The 26,573-nt window shown below is 41.7% G+C and overlaps 1 protein-coding gene across 2 annotated transcripts in view; it reads left to right on the top strand.

The window, feature by feature from the left end:
- The window catches only part of LOC148364830 (acid-sensing ion channel 1), a 425,191-nt gene that overhangs the window by 340,610 nt on the left and 58,008 nt on the right, over positions 1 to 26,573 (top strand). For both annotated transcript variants that reach the window (XM_088339028.1, XM_088339027.1), the window contains one exon: positions 13,860 to 13,987. In XM_088339028.1, coding sequence (XP_088195154.1) covers positions 13,860 to 13,987 — 128 coding nt within the window. The remainder of the gene's footprint in view (positions 1 to 13,859; positions 13,988 to 26,573) is intronic.

Below are 26,573 nucleotides of genomic sequence, written 5' to 3'. Positions count from 1 at the left end.
GCGTTCACATGCTTCAGGTCAAACGCTGGTCCGCTGACTCATCTCAAATCGTCCTTCTCCTTCGTATCACCACCAGGCAGGCAGTCGGAAAAAGACAGGACAATACAGAATATGAGGTGGGCATCAATCATAAGCTTTGGAATAGAAGTGTGTCTTAAGCTTTGATTTAAAAACTTCCGTTGAGGTTGCAGAGGCTGCAAGTCCATGCAAACATTTATATGTTAATAAGAGACCCTTAAAGTTACATCTTAAGTGGACTGGGAGCCAGTGCAAGTTGGCCAATACAGGAGTAATATGCTCAAACTTTTTGGTTCTAGTCAAAAGCCTAGCTGCCCCATTCTGAACCAGTTGCAAACTTTTGATGCTAGACATCGGGAGACCAGAAAGCAATACATTACAGTAATCAAGCCGAGAAGTAATAAACGCATGAAGTAAAACCTCTGCATCTGATTAGGACAGCATCAAGCGAATATTCGCAATATTACGGAGGTGGTAGAAAGCTATTCTCATGATATTTTTCACGTGTGACTGAAACAACAGATTAGGATCAAATACAACACCTAGATTACATCTGGTCCAAGTGGCGGCACGATGGCTTTGAATGCATGCATCGTGCACTATCCGGACCTGCCCTTATCCCTCAAGGACAAGAAGACAAGAGTATAAGGTCAACATCACTCATGAGCTATGGAATATAAGTGCGTCTAAAGAATAGATTCAAACACTTCCGCCGAGGTTGAAGATTGTATCTCAGAGGGCACAACATTCATCAGCACCGGGACTCGAACGGATAACGCTCTTGAACTTGCGGATTTTTTCTTGTCTCTTGGAATCACTAGTAGATCGGTAGTGGATTTGTTCAGTAAATTTGTTCAGTTATTGTTGATGTAACCCAAACAAATATGTCATGATTGCTGATTGAGCACAGCTGCGGCGGCTTAATTGGCGCCAACAGCCCAGACAGCTGATTGGTGGACACTCCCTTTTGAAACCCCCGGCTTCCTCTTGGTGGCTGTCAGATCGTTGCGAACTGTTGCCTTCTGCTCAGTTAGCCTGCTCGTCCGACTCCGTTTTTGCTAAGCCTTTTCCTGCCTGATCTTCGTTATTGACCTGGACCTGATTACGCCCGTTCTGCCTGCCTCCTGTTACCTGACCCGTTTTGCCCCGTTACCTGCCTGCCTCCTGCCTACAACCCCGCTTACGAACACAACATCGCCTTTGATCTCCAGGCCCGGCCAACGACTCACGATTTCCCGCCTGTCTCTGTCCGACACGGAAGTGTCACTCCCGCCTCGCTCGTTCCTGTGTTCTGTCAGCCCTCGGATCTTTATCTCCCTCTTTTATCAATAAAAACTGAGAAAACGAGCGCTATTGGGTCCCGTCTCCGTTCCTGCTTTGTGACAAAATAAAGAAAATCCTACACGGAATAAAATAAGGTATAACAGGGGTCTCCAATGAGGAACCTGCGGGCACCTGGGTGCCGTATAAGGACAGCTGAGGTGCCCACAGACCTGTTCTGAAAATAGCTTACCAATGATGGGTCATTGTGATTTTCTACCAATTTGTTTTTTTAGTGGTTGAATGAGTCTATTTTGAATGGTCTTGTTTGCATTTATATAGCGCTTTTCAAGTCAATGAAGACTTCCCGAAGCACTTTATAATGTGCTTCACACTTTTTTTACACACTAACTAACCGATAGCAGTGTCAAGGCAACTACCTGCTATCAGGGGCATTAGGGATTCAGTGTCTTGCCCAAGGACACTTTGACATATAACACTGAGGAGCTGGGAATCGAACCTGTGACCTGTTGATCCCAATGTGCTTTACAATGCGCAGACTTTTCCCTTTTTTCACACAGCAGCGTCAGCCATGCAAGGCAACTGTCTGCTATCAGGGGCATTAGTGATTTAATGTCTTGCCCAAGAACACTTCGATATATAGCCAGGAATCCAACCTGCGACCTCTTGATCCCAAGACGAGCTAAAGCTGCCCTGGCATTTCACCATACTTCCAATAGTTAACATGTTAATAACATAGTAAGAACATACTGCTAACATAGTTATAACATACTAATAACATAGTAATAGCATCGGTGTTTTCTTCCCGTTTTGACAACTACACTATGGATTACTTCTATCCTATGGACATGGGTTTTAGCGCACAAAAATGCGTTTATTCAAGGAATCAACTTCTTGCCCTGAAGAATTCTCGTGCCGGCGTGATGAAGGGGCCTATCGTGGAAGAAAAGCCGGGGCTAACTAAGCGGCTAGCGGCGTTATAAGTCTTCGGTACCATCCGTAATCATGGTAAATGCGAACTCACGACCAAATAAGATCATCGTGTGCTGGTGGAAAACATCGAAGCGCACACAGGGAGCATAGTTGCTGTGTTTTGTGGAAACGTGGCTCACGTTTAGCATTCCGGACGCTAACGTGTAGCCACCCGGAGCTACCCGGAGCGATCCGGCTTCAACGCCGCTATACAGAGACACGAAAGCCGGGGGGAATCGGAGAGGAGGCGGACTTGCTAACACGAGGTGGTGTATCCCTGGATTTTCACAAAGAAAAGATTTCCATCTGCCGCAGGGATGTCGAACTTTTGGACTAGCGTGACGTCATCTACTCCGCTACAAGCACCCCTAGGGCATCATGTTCATCTGTTAATAAACAACGGGGTAGACTGCTGGAAGTGTGAATTTCCCTACGGGGATGAATAAAGTATCTATCTATCTATCTATCTTATAAGTTGTTATTTCAGAAGACAAGAGTAAATGTTTGTGTTGAATAGTAACTTTAAGTAGCTCTCAGTTTGAAAAAGTTTGGAAACCCCTGGTCTAAGGTATTTACTAACAGTTGACAACAGTTTGAATTAAGAAATATGAGGTTTGATTGACTAAATGTGTTAAAAACAACTAAAAAGTGTGGATGAAATCGAGCCAAAACAGATAAAAATTAAAAAATGGCTATTAAAATGAAAACCGCCGTTCATCTCGTCAATTCGTTGAGTGCTCCGCTGCACAATAATTGAGTTATCAACAGTGATGTGAACACAGCTCCCCTGCAGGCTAGCATGTTGAACCTTTCATAAATCTGTGACAGACTAATGAAATACATGCACAGAGCAGAACGCTTACATCATGATGCAAATTGACATCACGTTGCCGAGCAACGCTCTGCATGCATACACGGGTGCACAGTGTTCATTTTACCTGTGAAAAGTGATGGGTCCCGGGGACTCGCATGCTCAAAAATCTATGGGTCACAGTTTATTTGTAATACAAAGCAGTTATCACTTCAGATTTTTCAGTTCATATATTCTTCGTGGTTTGCTGTCACGCCACAGTTGTAATGCCTTCTCAAGGTCCAATCCATTATCATCCTCCTCATAGCGTAACCAGGAGTAAAATTAAGTCCATTTTGGCAGAAAAGTCCTTATCTTGCTTAGGAGTATTATTTTGTTTATTTTCTTTCGTCGAGTCGTTCGGTTCAACACACGTGTTTTCCTTGCCATCGCGATCTTCCGAAGAATTTCTCCGCCGTTTTTTCGTGCCGGAATTATTGCCGTTGTTATCACTTTCGGCGTTATGTTTCGATTTTTCACTGACACTGAAGAAATTACCAATTTTGTGTTGATTTTCACCTAATACTCATTTTTTTCGGAGGCATACTTAGCCTTCATCTTCCCTCGACGACAAGCACCACAACAATGACGTAATCTCGAAGCGACGAGATCTCGTTGGCCGAGATCGACGTGCAGACGAAAACTCGAACCGCGAGACCAAAACAACAATGGCGGATCTGCCTGACGAAAAGTTTGGAGTGCGGTGAATCTTTGTTAAAAAATGATAATGACAATTTGGTGTCAAAAAAGTTGCGTCCCGGGGACGCACGTTGATTTGACACCATGCGTCCCCAGCAAAAATAATGCGTCTAGGACGCAGGGACGCGGGCAAACCAGAACATTGACAATTTGAAGAATTATAATCACTTTGAGAAATTATTCTATGAAAAGTGCTATAAAGGATATATTGCATCTGATTTGATATTGTGCCCGGCATGAGAGAGAAAAACTAGTTGGCGGTAGCATTTTTAATGATGTGATTAACTATGGCGTGCCCAGAAAGCAAGCAATTCATGAAAATCTTATGAGTTTGGTCATTATAAACTGTCAGCTGCATTGTGGAAGAAAAGGCGTTCAGAGAGCTGCTTGAGCTTCTTCCATAATGCACTTATTTACCCTACCTTATTTATACAGACTTTTATTAATTTGTTTATTTATTCATTGAATTTGACATGAACAATCAGTAGCTATGAAAGTAGATATTTTTAAAGACTACAGTAATCCCTCGGTTATCGCGGTTAATGGGGACCGAGACCACCTGCGAAAGCTGAAAATCCGCAAAGTAGCGGCGCCCCTTCAAAAATGCTTAAAAAAACGTATACAGTAAGTCAAACTTGAGATGAAATGTGACAGAAGAGAATATACTGTACTTACGTCGAGTCGCCGAGTTTCTCCATGATAAACAGTGCCACATAAGAAGGGGGTGAGGTGGGAGGAGTTGAAGGAGGGGGGGTGAGCGAAGCGGTAACTGACCATGACTAAGCATTGTGTCAGGGCCTCCCCCTCCCCTTCACAATAAGAGTGTCCACACCGTGTCCTCATTTGACATCAACTCGCGCTTGCTCAAGTCAATAAACGCTTTTATTGAGAAGGTAAGGCATATTTTTTTAGACCCGCGAAGCTCTGAACCCGCAAAAGTGGAACCGCGAACTAGCGAGGTTCCACTGTATACCTAAATCATCAATACCTATACCACATAATGATCACAAAAAATTGCTTCCCCCGACTGATATTCTTAAAGAAACACACAAGCTTTATTTTACGGGGACGGTGCAGTCATGCGCGGGACACAAACGGCAGCAATTCGGCGATTGCTGGGCAAAAGAAGTGAGACAGCGAAAACAGGAAGCTAGGGGCGGACAAGATCGAAACGAGACAGGACAGACGGGATCGATACCAGATACAGGATACACAAGCAGATACAGGACAGGACGGGACAAATTGGATCGATACCTGATACTGGATACAAGAGCAAGATACTGGACAGGACGGGAAAGACAGAATCGATACCGGATACATGATACTAGATACATCAGCAAGATACCGAACAGGACGGGACAGGACGGGATCGATGCCGGATACTGTAGCAAGATCCTGGACAGGACGGGATCAATACCGGATACATGAGCAAGATACCGGACAGGACGGGATTGATACCGGATACTGGACACACGAGCAAGATATCGGACATGGCAGGACAGATGGAATCGATACCAGATACTGGAGACTGGAGCAAGATACCGGACATAACGAGACAGACAGGATCGATACCAGACACAGGATACACGAGCAGATACAGGACAGGACGGGACAGATTGGATCGATACCTGATACTGGATACAAGAGCAAGATGCTGGACAGGACGGGACAGACAGAATCAATACCGGATACATGATACTAGATACATCAGCAAAATACCAAACAGGACGGGACAGGACGGGATCAATGCCGGATACTGGAGCAAGATACTGGACAGGACAGGATCGACACCGGATACTGGATACACGAGCAAGATACCGGACATGGCAGGACAGATCGAATCGATACCGAATACTGGAGACTGGAGCAAGATACCAGACAGGACAAGACAGGCGGGATCGATACCGGATACTGGATACACAAGCAGGATACCGGACAGAGTGAAAAAACAAGTCTTGCAAGTGAAGAAGTCCATTGACGGACTGACAAGGAGTGAATGAAAGCACTGAGTCTAAATAGGAGGGAAGCCAATCTGTCAACGAGCAGCAGCTGGCACCAAACGGGCGGGCCCAAGTGAGGGCAATGGGCAACCGTGACAAACAAATGGTAAACTGGTAAATGGTCTGCATTTATATAGCGCTTTTCAAGTCAATGAAGACCTCCCAAAGCGCTTTACAATGTGCTTCACACTTTACCCATTCACACACATTCACACACCTATAGGGTTCAAAGGACTTTTTCACTATATTTAAAGTATTCTTTGGTTGGTTTTACAACATCCTACTCTTTTAGATCTGTTTAAAGACATTTTCTTCATTTCTATAACTTAAAACAACATTTGCCAGATCACTTCTAATAAGCTAAGTTGAATTTTGATCTGGTGCCAAAAAAAAAAAAATCATAAATAAAGCTGTATTCCAGTTGTGACATCTTACAAACAAGGCAAACAAGAAACACCTGGACATCCCACACATTGACAAAGGATCTGATAGGCCGATAATAAGATGGGGAAAATATCCAAAAACAATAAAAGTTGATGAGACAGTGAAAGACTCAAGAAATCTATGGATGCAAAATCCTCACTATAACCATAAAATAAAAAGAACATCACAAATATAGCTGGGATGGGCTCCAGCACCCCCGCGGCCCTACTGAGGATAAGCGGTGCAGATAATGGATGGATGGATAAAATATGACTCTGACTTCTGTTAAAAAGAGAATCGCATCAGCCTTGTACACTGCCAATTCAAAATGTTTTTTTTTTTTTTTTGCTGGGCCTTTCAGGCAAGCTGCTTGTTTGAAGTCTAAAAAGAGAAATGATAAAGGCTCGGCCATGTTGCAGCGCTCTGTAATTGTTAGAACACCGAAAATTTTACAGAGAAGGTGATAATGAGAATCAAACAGTGTGGAAAATACATCAGGAAGCAGACATCCGACACATGAATCGATTCCAGCTGCTGTTTTAGGAATTTTCTAAGGAACCAGAAATGACTAAAACCCACGATGCACCACATCTCTTACTATAAATGTACCTATGAAAATCGCTCAAACAGTGTCATTCATGCAGTATAGCCCACACACACACATTATATATATTTATATATATATATACAGCGGAACCTCGGTTCTCGACCATAATCCGTTCCAGAAACCCTGTTCAAAAACCAATTTGTTCTATCACCGAAATCATTTTTCCCATTAAAAATAATGTAAATCGTTTTAATCCGTTCCAACACCCTGAATGTTTACCTTGAAGGTTTAACGTAAACATAAAGCTAACCCGGGTTAATTTAATCGTACGTCCGTGTTATCGTAATCTTACGTACGAAAGATTACACTAACATGAACGTGTGAAAATTAAAAAATCAGGTGGTTTACAAGTCATTTAGCACCCGGGTCTCCACAACAGGTGGTGAGCGGTTCATTGGAAAGGGGGCTCCGTTCCAACACCCTGAATGTTTACCTTGAATGTTCAACATAAACATAAAGCTAACCCAGGCTAATCGTACGTCCGCGTTATCGTAATCTTCCGTACGAAAGATAACGCTAACATGAACGTGTAAAAATTAAAAAATCAGGTTGTTTACAAGGTCGTTTACGCACCCGGTTCTCCACAACAGGTGGTGAGCGGTTCATTGGAAAGGGGGCTCCGTTCCAACACCCTCAATGTTTACCTTGAATGTTCAACGTAAACATAAAGCTAACCCAGGCTAATCGTACGTCCGCGTTATCGTAATCTTCCGTACGAAAGATTACGCTAACATGAACGTGTAAAAACAAAAACAAATCAGGTTGTTTACAAGTCATTTAGCACCCGGGTCTCCACAAAAAGTGGTGAGCGGTTCATTGGAAAGGGGGCTCCGTTCCAACACCCTGAATGTTTACCTTGAATGTTTGACATAAACATAAAGCTAACCCAGGCTAATCGTACGTCCGCATTATCGTAATCTTCCGTACGAAAGATTACGCTAACATGAACGTGTAAAAATAAAAAAATGATAAAGAAAATAATCATGCATAGGATTTCTTACCTTTGTGGTGGTCAGCAGAAGGCACAGGTGGACGGTGGGAAGAAAATCAGACACTCGCACACCTCCTTTATATTTTGCTATTACAGTGGAACCTCGGTTTTCGAACGCCTCTCAGTTCGCACAAATCGGTGCTCGACCCAAAATTTCGAGAAATTCTTGCTTCGCTGTTCGGTCCAAAAAATGGTCTTCGAACACCAGTGATGTGTGAGTGCGTACGCTACGGTGCGATGCTGAGCGGCGCACGGGTGTAGATGGCCCCCACCCCTCGTGACCAACTTTTATCAAGTGTTACAATGTATGTGTTTATCGAGGAACAGGGTAAGAAATCCTATTCATAATTCTTTTCTTTATCCTTTTTTTATTTTTACACGTTCATGTTAGCGTAATCTTTCGTACGGAAGATTACGATAACGCGAACGTACGATTAGCCTGGGTTAGCTTTATGATTCGAGGTAAACATTCAGGGTGTTGGAACTGAGCCTAAAATTCAAGGTGTTGGAACAGAGCCCCCTTTCCAAAGAACCGCTAGCCACTTGTGGTGCTAAATGACTTGTAAACGACCTGATATTTTATTTTTACACGTTCATGTTAGCGTAATCTTTCATACGGAATATTGCGATAACGCGAACGTACGATTAGCATGTGTTAGCTTTATGATTACGTTGATCATTCATGCTAAACATTCAGGGTGTTGGAACGGATTAAAACAATTTTACATTATTTTTAATGGGAAAATTGATCTTCGGTGATCGACCGAATCGGTTTTCGACCAGGCTTCTGGAACGGATTATGGTCGAGAACCGAGGTTCCACTGTATTTCTTTCTTAAATGCAATAGTTGTACGCACTACTTTTCTTTTTTCACCTGTAGCAACTTTGCTGCTTGCACTGACTTTCTTGGGAGGCATAATTAGGGGCTAAAACAATTCGTACACCTATATTAAAAGCGAAAGCAAAACCAATAACAGTCTGTCACGAAAAGTGCGATTTCCACCCGTACGTCGTTCAGCATCGCACCCTAGCGTACGCACTCACGCATTACCGGCGTTCGAACTAGCCTAACTGCAGCTTTTGTTTTGCTGGTAGCCATCGGTAACACCGATTTTGGCTAACCTGCATTGGCTCCCAGTTAGCCTTAGATGTGATTTCAAGGTTCTATTAGTATTATACAAAATCATACATGGACTTGCTCCCTCATAACTTTCAGATCCGATTTGCCCCTATGTCCCGGTCCGAAGCCTACGATCTGAGAGTGCCGGTCTTCTGGTGATCCCAAGATCACATAGCATATGAATAACCCACTCTTCTCGTCGGCTGAAAAATAGTCGGTGTAATATAGTGTTATAATCTGTGAAGCCCTTTGAGACTCTTCGTGATTTAGGGCTATACAAATAAAAATGACTTGACTTGACTTGACTTGACATTGTCATGCTTGAGGTAAACACAGGTTATCGAGTCGATGGCACTCTATGATTCAACCTCAGTTAGTCATCAAACACCATGAGTCTCATCGCTTGGCAATTTCTAGTTTCCTCTCGCAAGCAGCGCTGCCACGAGCGGCTGCCTTTTCCAGCAGCTGCCCTATTGTTTTATTGTCTGCTCCTATCTTCGGTGTTTTTTCTTCCCGTTTTGACAACTACACTATGGATTACTTCTATCTTATCGACATGGGTTTTAGCGCACAAAAATGCGTGTATTCAAGGAATTTCAACTCCTTGCCCTGAAAAATTCTCGTGCCGGCGTGATGAAGGGGCCTATCGTGGAAGAAAAGCCGGAGCTAGCGAAGCGGCTAGCGGCGTTATAAGTCTTCGGTACCATCCGTAATCATGGTAAATGCGAACTCACGACCAAATAAGATCATCGAGTGCTGGTGGAAAACATCGAAGCGCACAGGGAGCGCAGTTGCTGTGTTTTGCGGAAACGTGGCTCACGTTTAGCATTCCGGACGCTAACGTGTAGCCACCCGGAGCTACCCGGAGCAATCCGGCTTCAACGCCGCTAAACAGAGACACGGAAGCCGGGGGGAATCGGAGAGGAGGCGGACTTGCTAACACGAGGTGGTGTATCCCTGGATTTTCACAAAGAAAAGTTCTCCATCTGTTGCAGGGATGTCGAATTTTTGGACTGGCGTGACGTCATCCACTTCGCTACAAGCACCCCTAGGACATCATGTTCATCTGTTAATAAACAACGGGGTAGACTGCTGGAAGTGTGAATTTCCCTACGGGGATGAATAAAGTATCTATCTATCTATCTATCCATCTATCTGACCATTGTGATAAGTTCTCCTGCTAGCCAATAGAATTAAGCATTTGACTGTGGCATACTCCATCTCTGACCAAAGCCATCAGGTTCCACTTTTTAGTGGCTACCGGAAAAATCAAGCTCGCTCAGTCTTTCGATGGTGCCCACAGGGATTCACACCGGCTTTCAAGACTTGTCGCTGGCTGAAAATCTCATTTCACGCAAAACATTTGAAAGTAGACTTATGAATTTTTCAAAGCAGTATCCTTTGGGGTTCCATAGTGCGACTTATTAAAATGTGCATGCTTCGTCTTCATTCAAGGATACAGCGATCTTTAGAGGTGAATTACTACCAGGGTTATTTTAACTTACCATATTTTCCGCACTATAAGGCGCACCGGGTTATAGGGCGCACCCCCAAAAAATAGTTTTTGGTCCTATATTTTCCATACATAAGGCGCACCGGATTATAAGGCGCTACAATGGGAACGTGGACAAAACAGTCAGATAGTTCAGTCCAACTTATTACCCCCTTAACATTCCCAAAGCTTGCAAAGAAGCAAATACGTGTCGAGAATACGTGCGGATGCGGTGTCCGTACGATGTCACTCAAATGCATCGTTTCAAATATCATTCGGAAGGTTAAAGTCTTGGGATTCAAGAAATGCCAAACATTCCTTAGTTTCTATTTTCTTTTTTGCTCGCAACTTTACTGTGCATATGACAATAAACACTTGGAATTGAGTTTAATTTAAAAATAGACACTCCATTCCATCCATTATCTGCACCGCTTATCACAGAAACATCGAGTTCAGTCTGAAACAAGATACAGGGAAAATATATAGCCGGAGGAGCTCACCAAAGTCGTTGTGTTCAATAATAATGTGCAACCATGGTCATCTTATATCCGTGACTGTAGTAAATCCAGGAGGGTAAAATATTTACAAATACAGAATGGTAAAACATGTTTCCTCTATGCCGTAGACAACCAGACTTGCTATTCACATTCATCTTTTTTGGCCAATTGCAGGCTTTGTTTTGCCGCTTTAGCCTATGCCAGCCTGTAAATGATAAAAAGGATCCGCCCCTTTACCTCCGAATAACTTTAGCCAATAGTGATCGATACAACTGATGATTGACACATCTTTTTCGGCCAATTGCAGGCTTTGTTTTGCCGCTTTAGCCTATGCCAGCCTGTAAATGATAAAAAGGATCCGCCCCCTTTACTTCCGAATAACTTTAGCCAAAAGTGATCGATACAACTGATGATTGACACATTGGTTAGCCAATGAAACGCCGGTAAATAAATCCCAGCATACACCGTGGACTACTTGGCGTTAGGGGGGAAATCTAGTCGGCGGCTGCAAGTTAGTTGCAAGACTTTGTGACTTAATATTGATCCATAAATAAGGCGCACTGTATTATGAGGCGCATGGTCAGCTTTTGAAAAAAATAAAGGCTTTTAGGTGCGCCTTATAGTGCGGAAAATACGGTAATTACTTTCAATGACTTTTGGATTACTCCAATACCAAATATGCCAATAAAAGACAAAAGAAACTAAATATGAATAAAATGATGACTCACAACACGTGGTAAGCTTTCTCTCCTGGCTTTGATCTCTTTGATCTCCGGCAAAACATAAAATGCGACAGAAACAAAATAAAAATAAATCCAAACAGCTTGCCAACATCATTTTTGCCGTTCCATGTATTCCGTTACTCCCCAAACCTGCACAAAGTTTAGTCATTTTATTCATATTTAGTTTCTTTTGTCTTTTATTGGAATATTTGGTATTGGAGTAATCCAAAGGTAATTGAAAGTAATCAAGTTAAAGTAAACCTACCCAACCCTGCCTATAATTGCTTCCCCCGATTGATGTTCTTAAAGAAACACACAAGCTTTATTTTACGGGAACGGTGCAGTCATTCCCGGGACACAAATGGCAGCAATTCGGCGATCACTGGGCAAAAGAAGTGAGACAGAGAAGTCAGGCACGGGAAAACAGGAAGCCAGGGGCGGACAAGACCGAAACCGGACAGGACAGACGGGATCGATACCAGATACACGATACAAGAACAAGATACTGGACAGGATGGGACAGACGGAATTGATACCGGATACATGATACTAGATACATAAGCAGGACGGGATCGATGTCGGATACTGGAGCATGAAACTGGACAGGACGGGATCGAATTAGGATACTAGAGCAAGATACCGGACAGGACGGAATCAATACCGGATACTGGATACACGAGCAAGATACCAGACATGGCAGGACAGATGGAAGTTTAGTCATTTTATTCATATTTAGTTTATTTTTTCTTTTATTAGCATATTTGGTATTGGAGTAATCCAAAAGTCATTGAAAGTAATCAAGTTAAAGTAACCCTACCAACCCTGCTACTCACTTTCATCTCAATAGTTTAATCTATCAATAAGTACATGACAATTCATTATCAAAAATACAATTTATCAATCATTAAAACTGACTTCAAATAAAAACAGCATGCTTCAGCAAGTTTCTGATCAAGGGAAGTTGTAATGGTGGTCTGTGCAGCCTTTTTGTCATTAAAGGCTAAACAACTTGACTTCTCCATATAAGTCATATGCAACATTAAGCTGATCATAATTTTCATATCCACTCCTTTGCACATCTGTTCTCCTCAGCACTATCGTACTCCACTGTTATTGTTATTGTATAGTGACTTGTTTACCTGACTGCCCATTTTGCACATCTGGTTAGCTGCTCCTCTTGCACTCTTTGCACTACTGTAAAATACTATACATAGCTATAATTATTGAGTATATTATTAGTACTTCAATACTCCAACTCAATACAACATTTCATTTATATCTGTACATTCAAGGAAACTGTGCGGGTCAGATGTATCGACATTTCGTTCTGTATACACGTGTACAAGAATGACAAAGTCTCTTTCCCATACTAAAGAAGGGACAACTTTGATGACGTCAATTATAGGGAGGAAGATGAGAACAGTTTACCAAGATTTCTACATGAACGGTATGTTTTTTTAACAGACCCGTTAACTGTATTGCAAGCGTGTTGTTAGTAGCGTTTTGCTACCCTTCACAGGCACGGTTTGGGATGAAAGTTATAATATTATTATTAAAGCTTTGAAAACTCTCTCGGTGTACTGTCTTTTTTGTAAATATGTGTAACCATGTACAATATGTATTTGCAACTGTATATTTTTGTAATGTATTTATTTGTATTTATTTTGGACACTTATTCTGATAAGTCTTGGACTGACCAATTAAAAAGAAGGGACGTAACAGACGCGGGGGATGACAGGAAGTAGGGACCGGTAAAGGTGAGTGTTTGTGGACACGGCAGACAATAGTGGATATATATTTTTCCCACCCTTACCTTTGGAAATATACACTTTTTTCCTTGGATTACTTTTAACGGGACCCGGACTCTGCAGGTCTGCATCAAATCTTAAGTACCGGTATCATTTTCTGTCCATTTTGCCGGCTGTGGTTTATGAACTGTGTACCTTATGTTCGGTTAAGATCGCGGGACTCAAAGTAGGGTTTGGGTTAATTTTGTGATTGTGTTACATATTTTAATGTGGGCGCATGCGGCTTATATACAGGTGCGGCTTGTGTAAGTACAAAAGCGGTTATCCTCTTAAAATATGGTGGGTGCGGCTTATAATCAGGTGCGCTCTATAGTCCGGAATTGACGGTATATCTGAATCTGAATCTGAATCTGAATTGAAGCTGTGTTCTTCTCAACAGATGAGACATCATTTGAAGCCGGCATCAAGGTTCAGATTCACTCGCAGGACGAACCTCCGTTCATCGATCAGCTAGGATTTGGTGTAGCGCCAGGCTTCCAGACCTTTGTCTCTTGTCAGGAACAAAGGGTAAGTCTAAGCTGATTTCATATGAGAAATGAACGCCTGTTTCTTTTGATGTATTGTGTTTTGTATTTAGTGTGATTTGTTTGTGTTTTTGTTATTTATGTAATTTCGTAAATAAACAGTTGTGTATATTTACTTTTCTATAGTTGGCATCAATGTTCCCTGTAATTTTCCTTACGGGTCTGAGCGTTCACACAAAGTCGGTGAGCGACGCTTGAAACAACAGTGAGAAACAGTAATCCCAAGTGTGGCAACTAAATCATTATCAAACATGTCCAAAACTTGACATCAAGTTACATTTTGGAGGAGGTACAATGTTGACAACAAGATTCACTCGATATAATTGGAAATTATTTGAATGCAACACAAACTTTTTCGTCCTTTATCTGTGTTTTTTTTCCACTTTTTTAAAAATTCCTTTCAAAATTTGTTAATTTTTTCCTAGCTGTTACTTTTTTCTTTTTGTTCTCTATTTCATTTTTTTCCCCTTTGTTTCTTTCTTTTCTTTTCTTTTTCTGCCTTTTTTCCTTCTTTTTTCTCAGCTTTTCACTACTTTTTCATTTTGTTTTGTTTTTTATTTTTTTTCTATTGCCCCTTCCTTTAAGTCATTTTGTGCATAATTTACATAATATTTGGTCATATAGGGATGAAAGAAGCAAAAACAACCTGAAGAGCCGTTTGGGACCCGAAAGAGCCGGTTCTTTTTGGTGAGCCGAGCCGAAGAAGCCGGTTCTCGAAAAACTCTATCGACTTTACTCAACTTCGTTCGACTTCGACTTTGACTTCCAAATACCGCATTTAGAACACAACGTCAGGGGAACCCGTGTATTTTTACCTTCATGCACTGTAACTTTGACTTCTTAATTAGCAATTTGGAGCCCTGATTTTTGTGAGCTGGCTAGATTTTCTTGTGCGCGGAAAAGCTCTGGGTAGTCGCAATTGAGCACACACGCAGCTTAGAGGGAACATTGGTTGGCATGTTGGTCAGATAAAATATTGGTTATGTGACATTTTAGTTTGTTTATTCTCGGACTTGGTCATAGCCAATGACTTGATGTGTCTTTAGCTTAGTGCAGAGGAATCAAAGTCAAATGAAGACATTTTTTTTAAAATGGCGCATATAACCTTTTTGAACCCAGTGAAAGCCCGACAAAAATGTTCCAATAGGATAAGATTGATTGAGAAATATGTTTCTATGGCTCCATTGATAATATTTCATTTCAAACACGCACAAAAAGCAAACTTCTTTCATATAACAATTCCAGTGACATGGACATTAAATCAAATAATTCAGTATTATTCAAGCACCATCAGTAACCTAGTTTATATTTTAGCAAAATCTGCTATGATGTTGGCAAGCAGTTTGGATTTATTTTCATTTTGTTTCTGTCGCATTTTATGTTCGTTTTGCCGGAGATCAAAGAGATCAAAGCCAGGGGACAAACCTTACCACGTGTTGTGAGTCATGGTTTTAGTCATATTTAGTTTGTTTTGTCTTTTATTAGCATATTTGGTATTGGAGTCATCCAAAAGTCATTGAAAGTAATCCAGTTAAAGTAACCCTACCCAACCCTCCTCCCAACACTGAAGACCTACGGTTCCAGAGGATTTTCAATAGAACTTGCCTGTCAGGCACAATAGACCTTTTGGCATCGTTGGACCTAATTTATCAACCACATAAACCTGTTTATATTCTCAGCTATTAAAGCAGTAATGGATTTCGGGATACTTTTTGGGACAGTCCCCATCAAATTGGCCTGGCAGCTTTGGCAGGAGTCCCAGGTTCACTCACACAGCCCATCATTCCAACCTACTTTCTTTCCACACAACCATATTGGAGCAAATTTATCATCTTAAATGCATGACGAAATTCAAGAACAAGCTAGCTAAATCAATAACTTGAGAAGACTTTGTGATTACGTAATTCTTCTCATGGTTCTTTAGCTTATGATGAGGAGACTATGATAACAGTGGTGTTGCTATCGTGACCCCGCCGTTCAATCCTGCCTTCCTCTGAACTTTGACACAGCGTCAATTTTAACTTACTGCAAAAAGTCAAATAAATATACAGTGGAACCTCGATTCACGACCATAATCCGCTCCAGAACCCTGGTCGAAAACCGATTTGTTCGATCACCGAAATCATTTTTCCCATTAAAAATAATGTAAAGCGTTTTAATCCGTTCCAACACCCTGAATGATTACCTTGAATGTTTAACGTAATCATAAAGCTAACCCAGGCTAATCGTACGTCCGCGTTATCGTAATCTTCCGTACGAAAGATTGCCCTAACATGAACGTGTAAAAATAAAAAAAATCAGGTCGTTCACAAGTCATTTAGCAGCCGGGTCGCCACAACAAGTGGTGAGCGGTTCATTGGAAAGGGGTCTCCGTTACAACACCCTGAATGTTTACCTTGAATGTTCGACGTAAACATTAAGCTAACCCTGTCACAGGACCGGACCAGATCGGAGGCAGGAGGCAGAAAGGGTGAACTCATTCGCGTTAACGATCAGTTACTTTTATTAAGTAAATATAAGTCGTCCAACACTCAAGGACAAAAACAAAAACAGGCTTACAGGCAAACAGGAATTCAGACTAGGAATACTCACAAAACAGGCTTTTACTCAGAACGGGCAAGTACAGGTTTCCTCCAGTCAAACAGAACATATTAATGCAAAGTAATGCAATGAACCCGCAACCGGCAATCCCCAAAACCCGCCCTTAAGAAGCACACACGCAAATTAGAAAATCTGCTACAGCCGGTGCCAAGGGGGCGGGGCCAGCCGGTCGCCACGGCGACCATGCTGGACATGACAAACCCAGGCTAATCGTACGTTCGCGTTATCATAATGAAATTAAATGAAATCCGTACGAAAGATTACGCTGACATGAACGTGTAAAAATGAAACAAAAGGATAAAGAAAAGAATTATGAATAGGATTTCTTACCTTTGTGGTGGTCAGCAGAAGGCGCAGGTGGACAGTGGGGTATTCCCTAGCAAGATCAGACACTCGCACACCTCCTTCATATTTTGCTATTATTTCTTTCTTAAATTCAATAGTTGTACGCACTACTTTTCTTTTTTCACCTGTAGTAACTTTGCTGCTGACTTTCTTCAGAGGCAAAATTAGGGGCTAAAACACTTGGTACACCTCTATTTAAAGCGAAAGCAAAACGATAACAGCGATAACAGTTGGTCACGAAAAGAGCCATCTACACCCATACGCCGCTCAGCATCGCATCCTAGCGTTCGAACTCTGATTTTTTGACCGAACAGCAAAGCAAGAATTTCTCGAAATTTTTGGTCGGACTCCGATTCGTTCGAACTGAGAGGCGTTCGAAAACCGAGGTTCCACCGTAATTACCGTATTTTCAAATTCTTGGCAGTTTGAAATCTACATCCAAGAATGCATGATATTACCTGGACAAAGAGAACTAAATACAAGTCCAGTGTCTTTGTTCGAGGCACCTTTCTTTGGCAACATCAAGTTGACATATTTCAACCTGCAGCTTGTTTTTCTCTTGCGCTTCTCTGAGTGTTATCTCGCGGGCCGGATTCAATCCCTTAGCGGGCCTGATCTGGCCCGCGGGCCGCCTCTTTGACACCTGTGGTCTACGCAAATGAGTTCCAACTTCCTGATTCCTGACCCGTTTCATGACAGTCCCGTTCCGTTTCGTGACAGTGGCTTGCAATAATCTGTGGTCTGTGTAGCCGTTCGAGACTCCTTGTGATTAAGGCTATACAATTAAACCTGACTTGACTTGACAATGACTTGTGTCTTTAAGAACTAAGACACAGGTGTCAAAGAGGCGGCCCGCGGGCCAGATCAGGCCCGCTAGGGGATTGAATCCGGCCCGCGAGACAACACTCAGAGAAGCGCAAGAGAAAAACAAGCTGCAGGTTGAAATATGTCAACTGGATGGTGCCAAAGAAAGGTGCCTCGAACAAAGTCACTGGACTTGTATTTAGTTGTCTCTCTCTCTCTTTCCTATCCACTCTTTTCTCCCACTCTGTCTCTTTCTCTTTCACTCTTTGTGTCTCTCTTTTTCTCTTCCTTTGTTGCTCTTTGTCTCTTTCTCTCTCTCTCTGTGTCTTTTTAACATCTTTTGCTCGAACTTCCTTTTTTCCTTTTCTCTTTCTCTCTTCCTACCCTTCGCGCTTTCTTTTCTCTTTTCTCTCCTTCTGTCTTTCTATTTCTCTTTGGATCTTTTTTTCCTCTCCCTTTCTTTTCCTCCTCTCTCACGACTTTTTATCTTTTGTTTCTCACACTCTATCTCTCTCTCTCTCACCCCTTTTCTCCCACTCTCTGCCTCTTTCACTCTCTGTGTCTCTCTTTTTCTCTTCCTTGGTTGCTCTTTGTCTCTTTCTCTCTCTGTGTCTTTTTAACTTCTTTTGCTCTAACTTCCTTTTTTTTCTTTTCTCTCTTTTCTCTTCCTACCCTTCGCGCTTTCTTTTCTCTTTTCTCTCCTTCTGTCTTTCTGTTTCTCTTTGGATCTTTTCTTCCTCTCCCTTTCTTTTCCTCCTCTCTCACGACTTTTTATCTTCTGTTTCTCTCTCTCTATCTCTCTCTCTCACCCCTTTTCTCCCACTTTCTGCCTCTTTCACTCTCTGTGTCTCTCTTTTTCTCTTCCTTGGTTGCTCTTTGTCTCTTTCTCTCTCTGTGTCTTTTTAACTTCTTTTGCTCGAACTTCCTTTTTTCCTTTTCTCTTTCTCTCTTCCTACCCTTTGCGCTTTCTTTTCTCTTTTCTCTCCTTCTGTCTTTCTGTTTCTCTTTGGATCTTTTCTTCCTCTCCCTTTCTTTTTCCCCTCTCTCACGACTTTTTCTCTTTTATTTCTCTCTCTCTATCTCTCTCTTTCACCCCTTTTCTCCCACTCTCTGCCTCTTTCACTCTCTGTGTCTCTCTTTTTCTCTTCCTTGGTTGCTCTTTGTCTCTTTCTCTCTATTTCTTTTTAACTTCTTTTGCTCTAACTTCCTTTTTTTCTTTTCTCTCTTTTCTCTTCCTACCCTTCGCACTTTCTTTTCTCTTTTCTCTCCTTCTGTCTTTCTATTTCTCTTTGGATCTTTTCTTCCTCTCCCTTTCTTTTCCTCCTCTCTCACGACTTTTTATCTTTTGTTTCTCACACTCTCTCTCTCACCCCTTTTCTCCCACTTTCTGCCTCTTTCACTCTCTGTGTCTCTCTTTTTCTCTTCCTTGGTTGCTCTTTGTCTCTTTCTCTCTCTGTGTCTTTTTAACTTCTTTTGCTCTAACTTCCTTTTTTTCTTTTCTCTCTTTCTCTCTTCCTACCCTTCGCGCTTTCTTTTCTCTTTTCTCTCCTTCTTTCTTTCTGTTTCTCTTTGCATCTTTTCTTCCTCTCCCTTTCTTTTCCTCCTCTCTCACGACTTTTTATCTCCTGTTTCTCACGCCCTATCTTTCTTTGTCCCGCCCTCTCTCCTTTTCCCTCCCTCTTTCTCTTATTTCTTTCTTTCTCTCTCTTTTTCTCTCTCTCTAATCTACTAGTCCGGCCCCCGACAGAATGTTTGTTCTATCGTGTGGCCCCCGAGTTCAAATGAGTCTGACACCCCTGAACTAAGAGAAGCTTGTACTGAGAAGTCAAGGTCATACAATCCACATTCAGGGTTTGATGGAATCCAATAAACACATATTTTAAACATGAGTTGACAGGGAAATCGCATTTTTAATAGTGTTAAAGGCCACCATGTAGCTCCGCCCCTGACTTGGGCCCACCAACTATTTATCGACATGAAATTAAAAAGTTATCTTCTCATAAAATGTCACCTCTTTAATTTCTTCCTCTATATTTCCCCCTAGAATTGCACTCTTATTTTTTTTATGTTTTATGTCCCAGATTGTGCCGAGTTTAGCGAGTTCCCAACCCGAAGGGCTCGTAGTGAGCCAGAACGATGATCCAAACAGTCTCGTAAAACGAAAGATTTGAGGATATTGCGCTTGTGCTTTTTTTTGGTCTGGTTGCTGGGAAAATGCCGTTTTCCAACAGGTTTAAATAAATGTTCAATTACCGTATTTTCCGCACTATAGGGCGCACCGGGTTATAGGGCGCACCCCCAAAAAATAGTTTTTGGTCCTATATCTTCCATAGATAAAGCGCACCGGATTATAAGGCACTACAATGGGAACGTCGACAAAACAGTCAGTCATGTCACCAATCACTCAAATGCATCGTTCCAAATATCATTCGGAAGGTTAAAGTCTTGGGATTTAAGAAATGCCAACCATTCCTTAGTTTCTATTTTCTTTTTCGCCCGCAACTTTACTGTGCATATGACAATAAACACTTGGAATTGAGTTGAATTCACTCAACTCATCACAGCAACATCAAGATCGTTCTAAAACAAGATACCGGGAAAATATAAAGCCGCATAGCTCACCTAAGTTTTCACGGTCAATAATGATACGCAATCATGGTATTCTTACAACCGTGAGTGAAGTAAATCCAGTGGAGTAAAATATTTACAAAAATAGACTAATGAAACATGTTTCTTTATGGCGTAGTTTAGCAAGCTTGCTATTCAGTCATCTTTTTCGGCCAATTGCAGGGTTTGTTTCGGCCCTCTAGCCTATCCGAGGCTCCGAACAACTTCAGCCAATAGCGATCGATTTAACGGATGATTGACACATCTTTTTCGGCCAATTGCAGGGTTTGTTTCGGCCCTCTAGCCTATCCGAGGCTCCGAATAACTTTAGCCAATAGTGATCGATTCAAATGATGATTGACACATTGGTTAGCCAATGAAACGCCGGTATATAAATCCCAGCACACACTGCGGACTACTCCACGTTCGGGGGAAAATCGAGTCGGCGGCTGTTGCGTAAGTTGCGAGACCTTGTGATTTAATGTTGATCCATAAATAAGGCGCACTGTATTATAAGGCGCATGGTCAGCTTTTGAAAAAAATTGAGACTTTTAGGTGTGCCTTATAGTGCGGAAAATACGGTATATATATTCATACTATTTACAATTTCAACCTGGATAACACTAAATTTTGGGGACCCATAGATTTTTGAGCATGCGAGTCCCCGGGACCCATCGCTTTTCACAGGTCAAATGAACACTGCACTCACTGGAAAAAGGCCAAGTTGCCCCTTTTGTTGAGTAAGCAATCATTTATTAGCCCGGAAGACATTAATAACAGTTATAAAAACACCATCCATTCACTGACATAGAAATATAAGCCTGGTTGAACCTGGGAAGAGTTGTTTACATTCTATAGCAGGGGTGTCAAACAGGCGGCCCGCGGGCCAGATCAGGCCCACTGAGGGATTGAATCCGGCCCGCGGGACAACGCTGAGGGAAGCGCAAGAGAAAAACCATCTGCAGGTTGACATATGTCCACTTGATGTTGCCAGAGCCAGGTGCCTCAAACAAACGCTGTACTTTTGTTTTTATTTCTCTCTCTCTCTCTCTCTCTCTCTCTCTCTCTCTCTCTCTCTCTCTTCCTTTTTCTGTCACTCTCTATCTAAATTTCACTCTGTCTCTTTTTCTTTTTCTTTATTCCTCTTTGTCTCTTTCTCTCTCTGTCTTTTTACCTCCTTTTGCTCTCTCTTCCTTGTTTCATTTTCTCTCTCATTTTTCTCTTTCTCTCCATGTCTTTTTACCTTCTTTGGTCTCTCTTCCTTTATTCCGTTGCTTTCTCTTTTCTCTCTTTCTTTATCTCTCTTTCCTCTTCTCTCTTTCTCCCCTTCTCTCTTTCTCTCGTTACTTTTCTCTCCTTCTCTCCTTCTCTTTTTATATTTCTCTTTGGATTTCTCTGTTTCTCTCTTTCTCCCCTTCTCTCTTTCTCTCGTTACTTTTCTCTCCTTCTCTCCTTCTCTTTTTATATTTCTCTTTGGATTTCTCTGTTTCTCTCTGTCTTTCCCCCTCTCTCACTATTTCTCTTTTTAGTTATTTTGTTTCTCACATTCTCTCTCTCTCTCTCTCTCTCTTCCTTTTTCTCTCACTCTCTATCTCCCTTTCACTCCATCTCTTTTTCTTTTTCTTTATTCCTCTTTGTCTCTTTCTCTCTCTGTCTTTTTACCTCCTTTTGCTCTCTCTTCCTTGTTTCATTTTCTCTCTCATTTTTCTCTTTCTCTCCATGTCTTTTTACCTTCTTTGATCCTCTTCCTTTATTCCGTTGCTTTCTTTTTTCTCTCTTTCTTTATCTCTCTTTCCTCTTCTCTCTTTCTCCCCTTCTCTCTTTCTCTCGTTACTTTTCTCTCCTTCTCTCCTTCTCTTTTTATATTTCTCTTTGGATTTCTCTGTTTCTCTCTTTCTTTCCCCCTCTCTCACTATTTCTCTTTTTAGTTATTTTGTTTCTCACAATCTCTCGCTCGCTCTTTCTCCCTTTCTCTTTTTCTTTGTTCAAACCTCTCTATTTTTCTCTTCCTCTCTTTGTATTATTTCTTTCTCCTCAATCTATTAGTCCAGCCCCCGAGAGAATGTTTGTTCTATCGTGTGGCCCCCGAGTTAAAATGAGTTGGACACCCCTGTTCTATAGCATGCGCTCCAAATATAATGAGCTTCACATATCAAAGAATTTACTTTCAGAACCTCATCAAACAAGCTAATTTATAGGTTTGTTTTCTTTGTCTTTGAAGATCTCATTGCTATCACTCTGCTAGATGAGTATGAATAATCAATGGTAGGAAATTAGTCCGGGAAAAAGAAAAACATTTTGACTATAAAGCATTTCTAATGTAGTTACCGTAAATTCCGGATTATAGAGCACACCTGATTATAAGCCGCACCCACCACATTTCGGGAGGAAAACCGATTTTGTACATACACAAGCCGCACCCGTATATTAGCCGCATGCGCCCACATTGAAAAACGCAATTCAAACACGAAACTAACCCATACCCGATAAAGTCCAAAAAACACAGCCTGCAAAATTGACGGAAAATGATACCGGTGCTTAAGATTTAATGCAGACCTGCAGAGTCCGGGTGCCCGTTGAAAGCAATCCAAGGAAAAAAGTGTATACTTCCAAAGGTAAGGGTGGGAAAAATATGTATCCACTGTCAAACACGTCTCACCTTTACTCCACTTCCCGTCAGCCCGCGTTTGCCCCGCCTCTTCTTTCTCATTTGCTTGTACAAAACATATCAGAATAAGTTTCTAAAATTAATACATTACAAAAATATACAGTTGCAAATTCATATTATACATGGTTACACATATTTACAAAGAAAGACGGTACACCGAGAGAGTTTTCAAAGCTTTAATAATAATCTTACCTTTTGTACTCGAGCGCCCCTGGCGGCCGTTAGAAAAATTACATAAATTGGCCGCATCACTGAATAAGCCGCAGGGTTGAAAGTTCGGGAAAATAGTAGCGGCTTATAGTCCGGAATTTACGGTAATAAAGATTAATATACCGGTAAAACGCTTACAGTAAAACATCTTTAAACCATTTAAATACTTCAATGGCAGACACTCGTACACTATTTTCATATTTCGCAATCGTTTGCTTCTTCGGCTTTGATCGTTGCTGTCACTGTTTTTCACTTTTTCTTCCCTTTATCACTAACCGTCTTATGGCCCATTATGACAGGCAGAAAAATAAAATAAAACAAACAAAATCACAATAAAATGAGATGTGGTCCCTCTCAAACTGTCACAAGCCAGAAACGGAGACAGACCCAGTAGCGTTCATTTACTCAGTTTTATTGATAAAGAGCAGTGCTTGCTTCCACGATCCGATGATCGACCGACACGGGTAGCAGGTAGCTGAAACACGGAAGTGGCACTTCCGTGTCGAGCGAGGATAATCGTAGGTAGCGGGGACACTGGTCACTAGCCGGGACGGGAGAGCAAGGGCGGTATCAAGTCCAGAAAAGAGGTCGGCAACGGGTATCAGGCAGGAAACAGGGCTAAACAGGTCGGTGGTCGGGATGGCAGAGCAGGGCAGAAACGGGTCCAGAAACAGGTCGGCAACAGGTATCAGGCAGGAGAAAACAGGGTAGGAAAATGCTGGAAGGTATTAGCTTGCCTAGCTGGGAGCATAGGTTCGCAAATGGTCTGACGGCTTCCTCTTGGAAGCCGGGGGATTAAAAGGAGTCTCTGAACCAATCAGCGCTGAGGGCTGTTGGCGCCAAAACACGCATTCCGTCTCACCAGGTATACGAGATTGAGCAGGTTATAATCCCAATCTACTGTTAAGGAATGTAATTGACCTTCTGTTTTCTTCTCAGCATTATTTTACCAATACAAAGGCATGCGATCCACTTTTGGCTCCCAACTCACAGGTTGAGAAACACTGGTCTAGATATTAATAATTATAACCAAATCTGAGCATGCTTTTCCCTCCTTAGCTCTGAAAGTCAACAGAGACTTCAATATAAGAAGATTTTGCAGTAGACATACCGTAAATTCCGGACTATAGAGCGCACCTGATTATAAGCCGCACCCACCAACATTTTAAGAGGAAAAACAATTTTGTACATACACAAGCCGCACCTGTATATAAGCCGCATGCGCCCGCATTTAAACATGTAACACAAACATAAAATGAACCCAAACCCAACTTCAAGTCCCGCGATTGAAACTAAATGTCCTTCATTAAAGTCCACACTCCAAAAATCACAGCCGGCAAAATGAACGGAAAATGATACCGGTACTTAAGGTTTGATGCAGACCTGCAGAGTCCAGGACCCGTTGAAAGTAATCCAAGGAAAAAAGTGTATATTTCCAAAGGTAAGGGTGGGAAAAATATATCAGATGAACAGTTAACCAACTTTTTACCCCCTCTTCTTTCCTTCTCTGTCCCTCACCTTTAGCGGTCCCCACTTAAACTCGGCACCCCGCGTTTGTTCCGCCCCTCATTTTTCGTTCCCCCCTGCAAAACGTATCAGAATAAGTGTCTAAAATAAATACAAATAAATACATTACAAAAATATACAGTTGCAAATACATATTAAATATGGGTTACACATATTTACAAAGAAAGACGGTACACCGAGAGAGTTTTCAAAGCTTTAATAATAATAACATAGCTTTGACAGGGCAGTTAATGGTAGCAACACTCGAGCGCCGCCGGTTAGAAAAATGACAGAAATTGGCCGCATCACTGAATAAGCCGCAGGGTTGAAAGTTAAGGAAAAAAGTAGCGGCTTATAGTCCGGAATTTACGGTAATAATAATAAAATGAAGTCTAAACAATTTAAACAAGAAGTCCTTATAGTAAGATATAAAATTATGACCCAGAAATGATGCAAAATATTCATATAGTCTATTCTAGAAGACGCACGCTGTACTTTCGCAAAGCCTTTTCGAAGTCGGCCCGTTAAAATTTAAAAGGTGACACGTGGGGGTTTTAATAGAAAATTGTAAAACGCCGGCCCTTTAAATCGCACAACGGCTTCTAATTTATTGCCGCATGATGAACTGTTGGAACTGATGAGATGGAGGCGCACGCCGAGCTTGTTTATGTCCTACTTCATTGAATGCATCACACAGTCAGGCAGCTGAAGTGTAATTAATTAGTGTTAATATTTAATAGCATGCAAAATAGAAACAAGCGCACCGCTTTCTTTGCAAGCGCTACAAAAAGATATACAGTAATCCCTCGGTTATCACGGTTAATGGGGACCGAGACCACCCGGGAAAACTGAAAATCCGCGAAGTAGCGGCGCCCCTTCAAAAATGCTTAAAAAAACGTATACAGGTATACAGTATACAGTATTTTTTCGCTTGTTAACACTACCGCTTACATATTGAAAATAAAAACATGAAAATGTGATATTTGATGAGTGTTTGTGAAGCGTTTTGGGAAACAACAGTTAAAAAAATGCTCTGTGTTCATTTTAATGAAAGTGAAAGAGCTACCTTCTGACAATAACAGCATACTTTAGCTAACGGCATCGAACGGCTTTTACAACAAATACACAAAACTACACACAATTAGCCGTGTTTAGGTAGTACAAACAACCGTTCGCTTTTGGTATAATAAAGTCAAACTTGAGATGAAATGTGACGGAAGAGAATATACTTACGTCGCTGAGTTCCTCCATGATAAACTGAGCGCCACATAAGAAGGGGGTGAGGTGGGAGGAGTTAAAGGAGGGGGGGGATGAGCGAAGCGGTTACTCACCATGACTAAGCATTGTGTCAGGGCCTCCCCCTCCCCTTCACAATAAGAGTGTCCACACCGTGTCCTCGGTTGACATAAGCTCGCGCTTAATGGCGTCAAGTCAATAAATGCTTTTATTGAAAAGGTAAGGTATATTTTTTAGATCCGCGAAGCTCTGAACCCGCAAAGTGGAACCGCGAACTAGCGAGGTTCCAATGTACTTGGTTTACTATAATTTGTTTTACACCGAATTCTAAAATCGTTTTAGAGATGCGTTTTTTGGGGGGGAGTCTCTGTTTTATTTTTATTTTTTTTCCTTTTGATTTGTTTGGTTTAATTACAAAAATCTCAGTGCACATATAGCAGAACAAAAAACATCAACATTTTAGGGCAGTATTTCCCAATGAGTATGGATGTTAAGAGGGGACTGTATGAGAGTGTGACTGTGCCGACTGTGTTGTATGGTGCAGAGACTTGGAGCCTGAACGCAGATTTAAGAAGGAAGTTGAATGGTTTTG

This window comes from Urocampus carinirostris, chromosome 6 (genome assembly GCF_059441175.1).
Source record: "Urocampus carinirostris isolate Australia breed hairy pipefish chromosome 6, RoL_Ucar_1.0, whole genome shotgun sequence".
Lineage (NCBI taxonomy): Eukaryota > Metazoa > Chordata > Actinopteri > Syngnathiformes > Syngnathidae > Urocampus > Urocampus carinirostris.
Note: the sequence above shows the minus strand (reverse complement) of the source record. Positions and strands in the feature narration are given on the sequence as shown.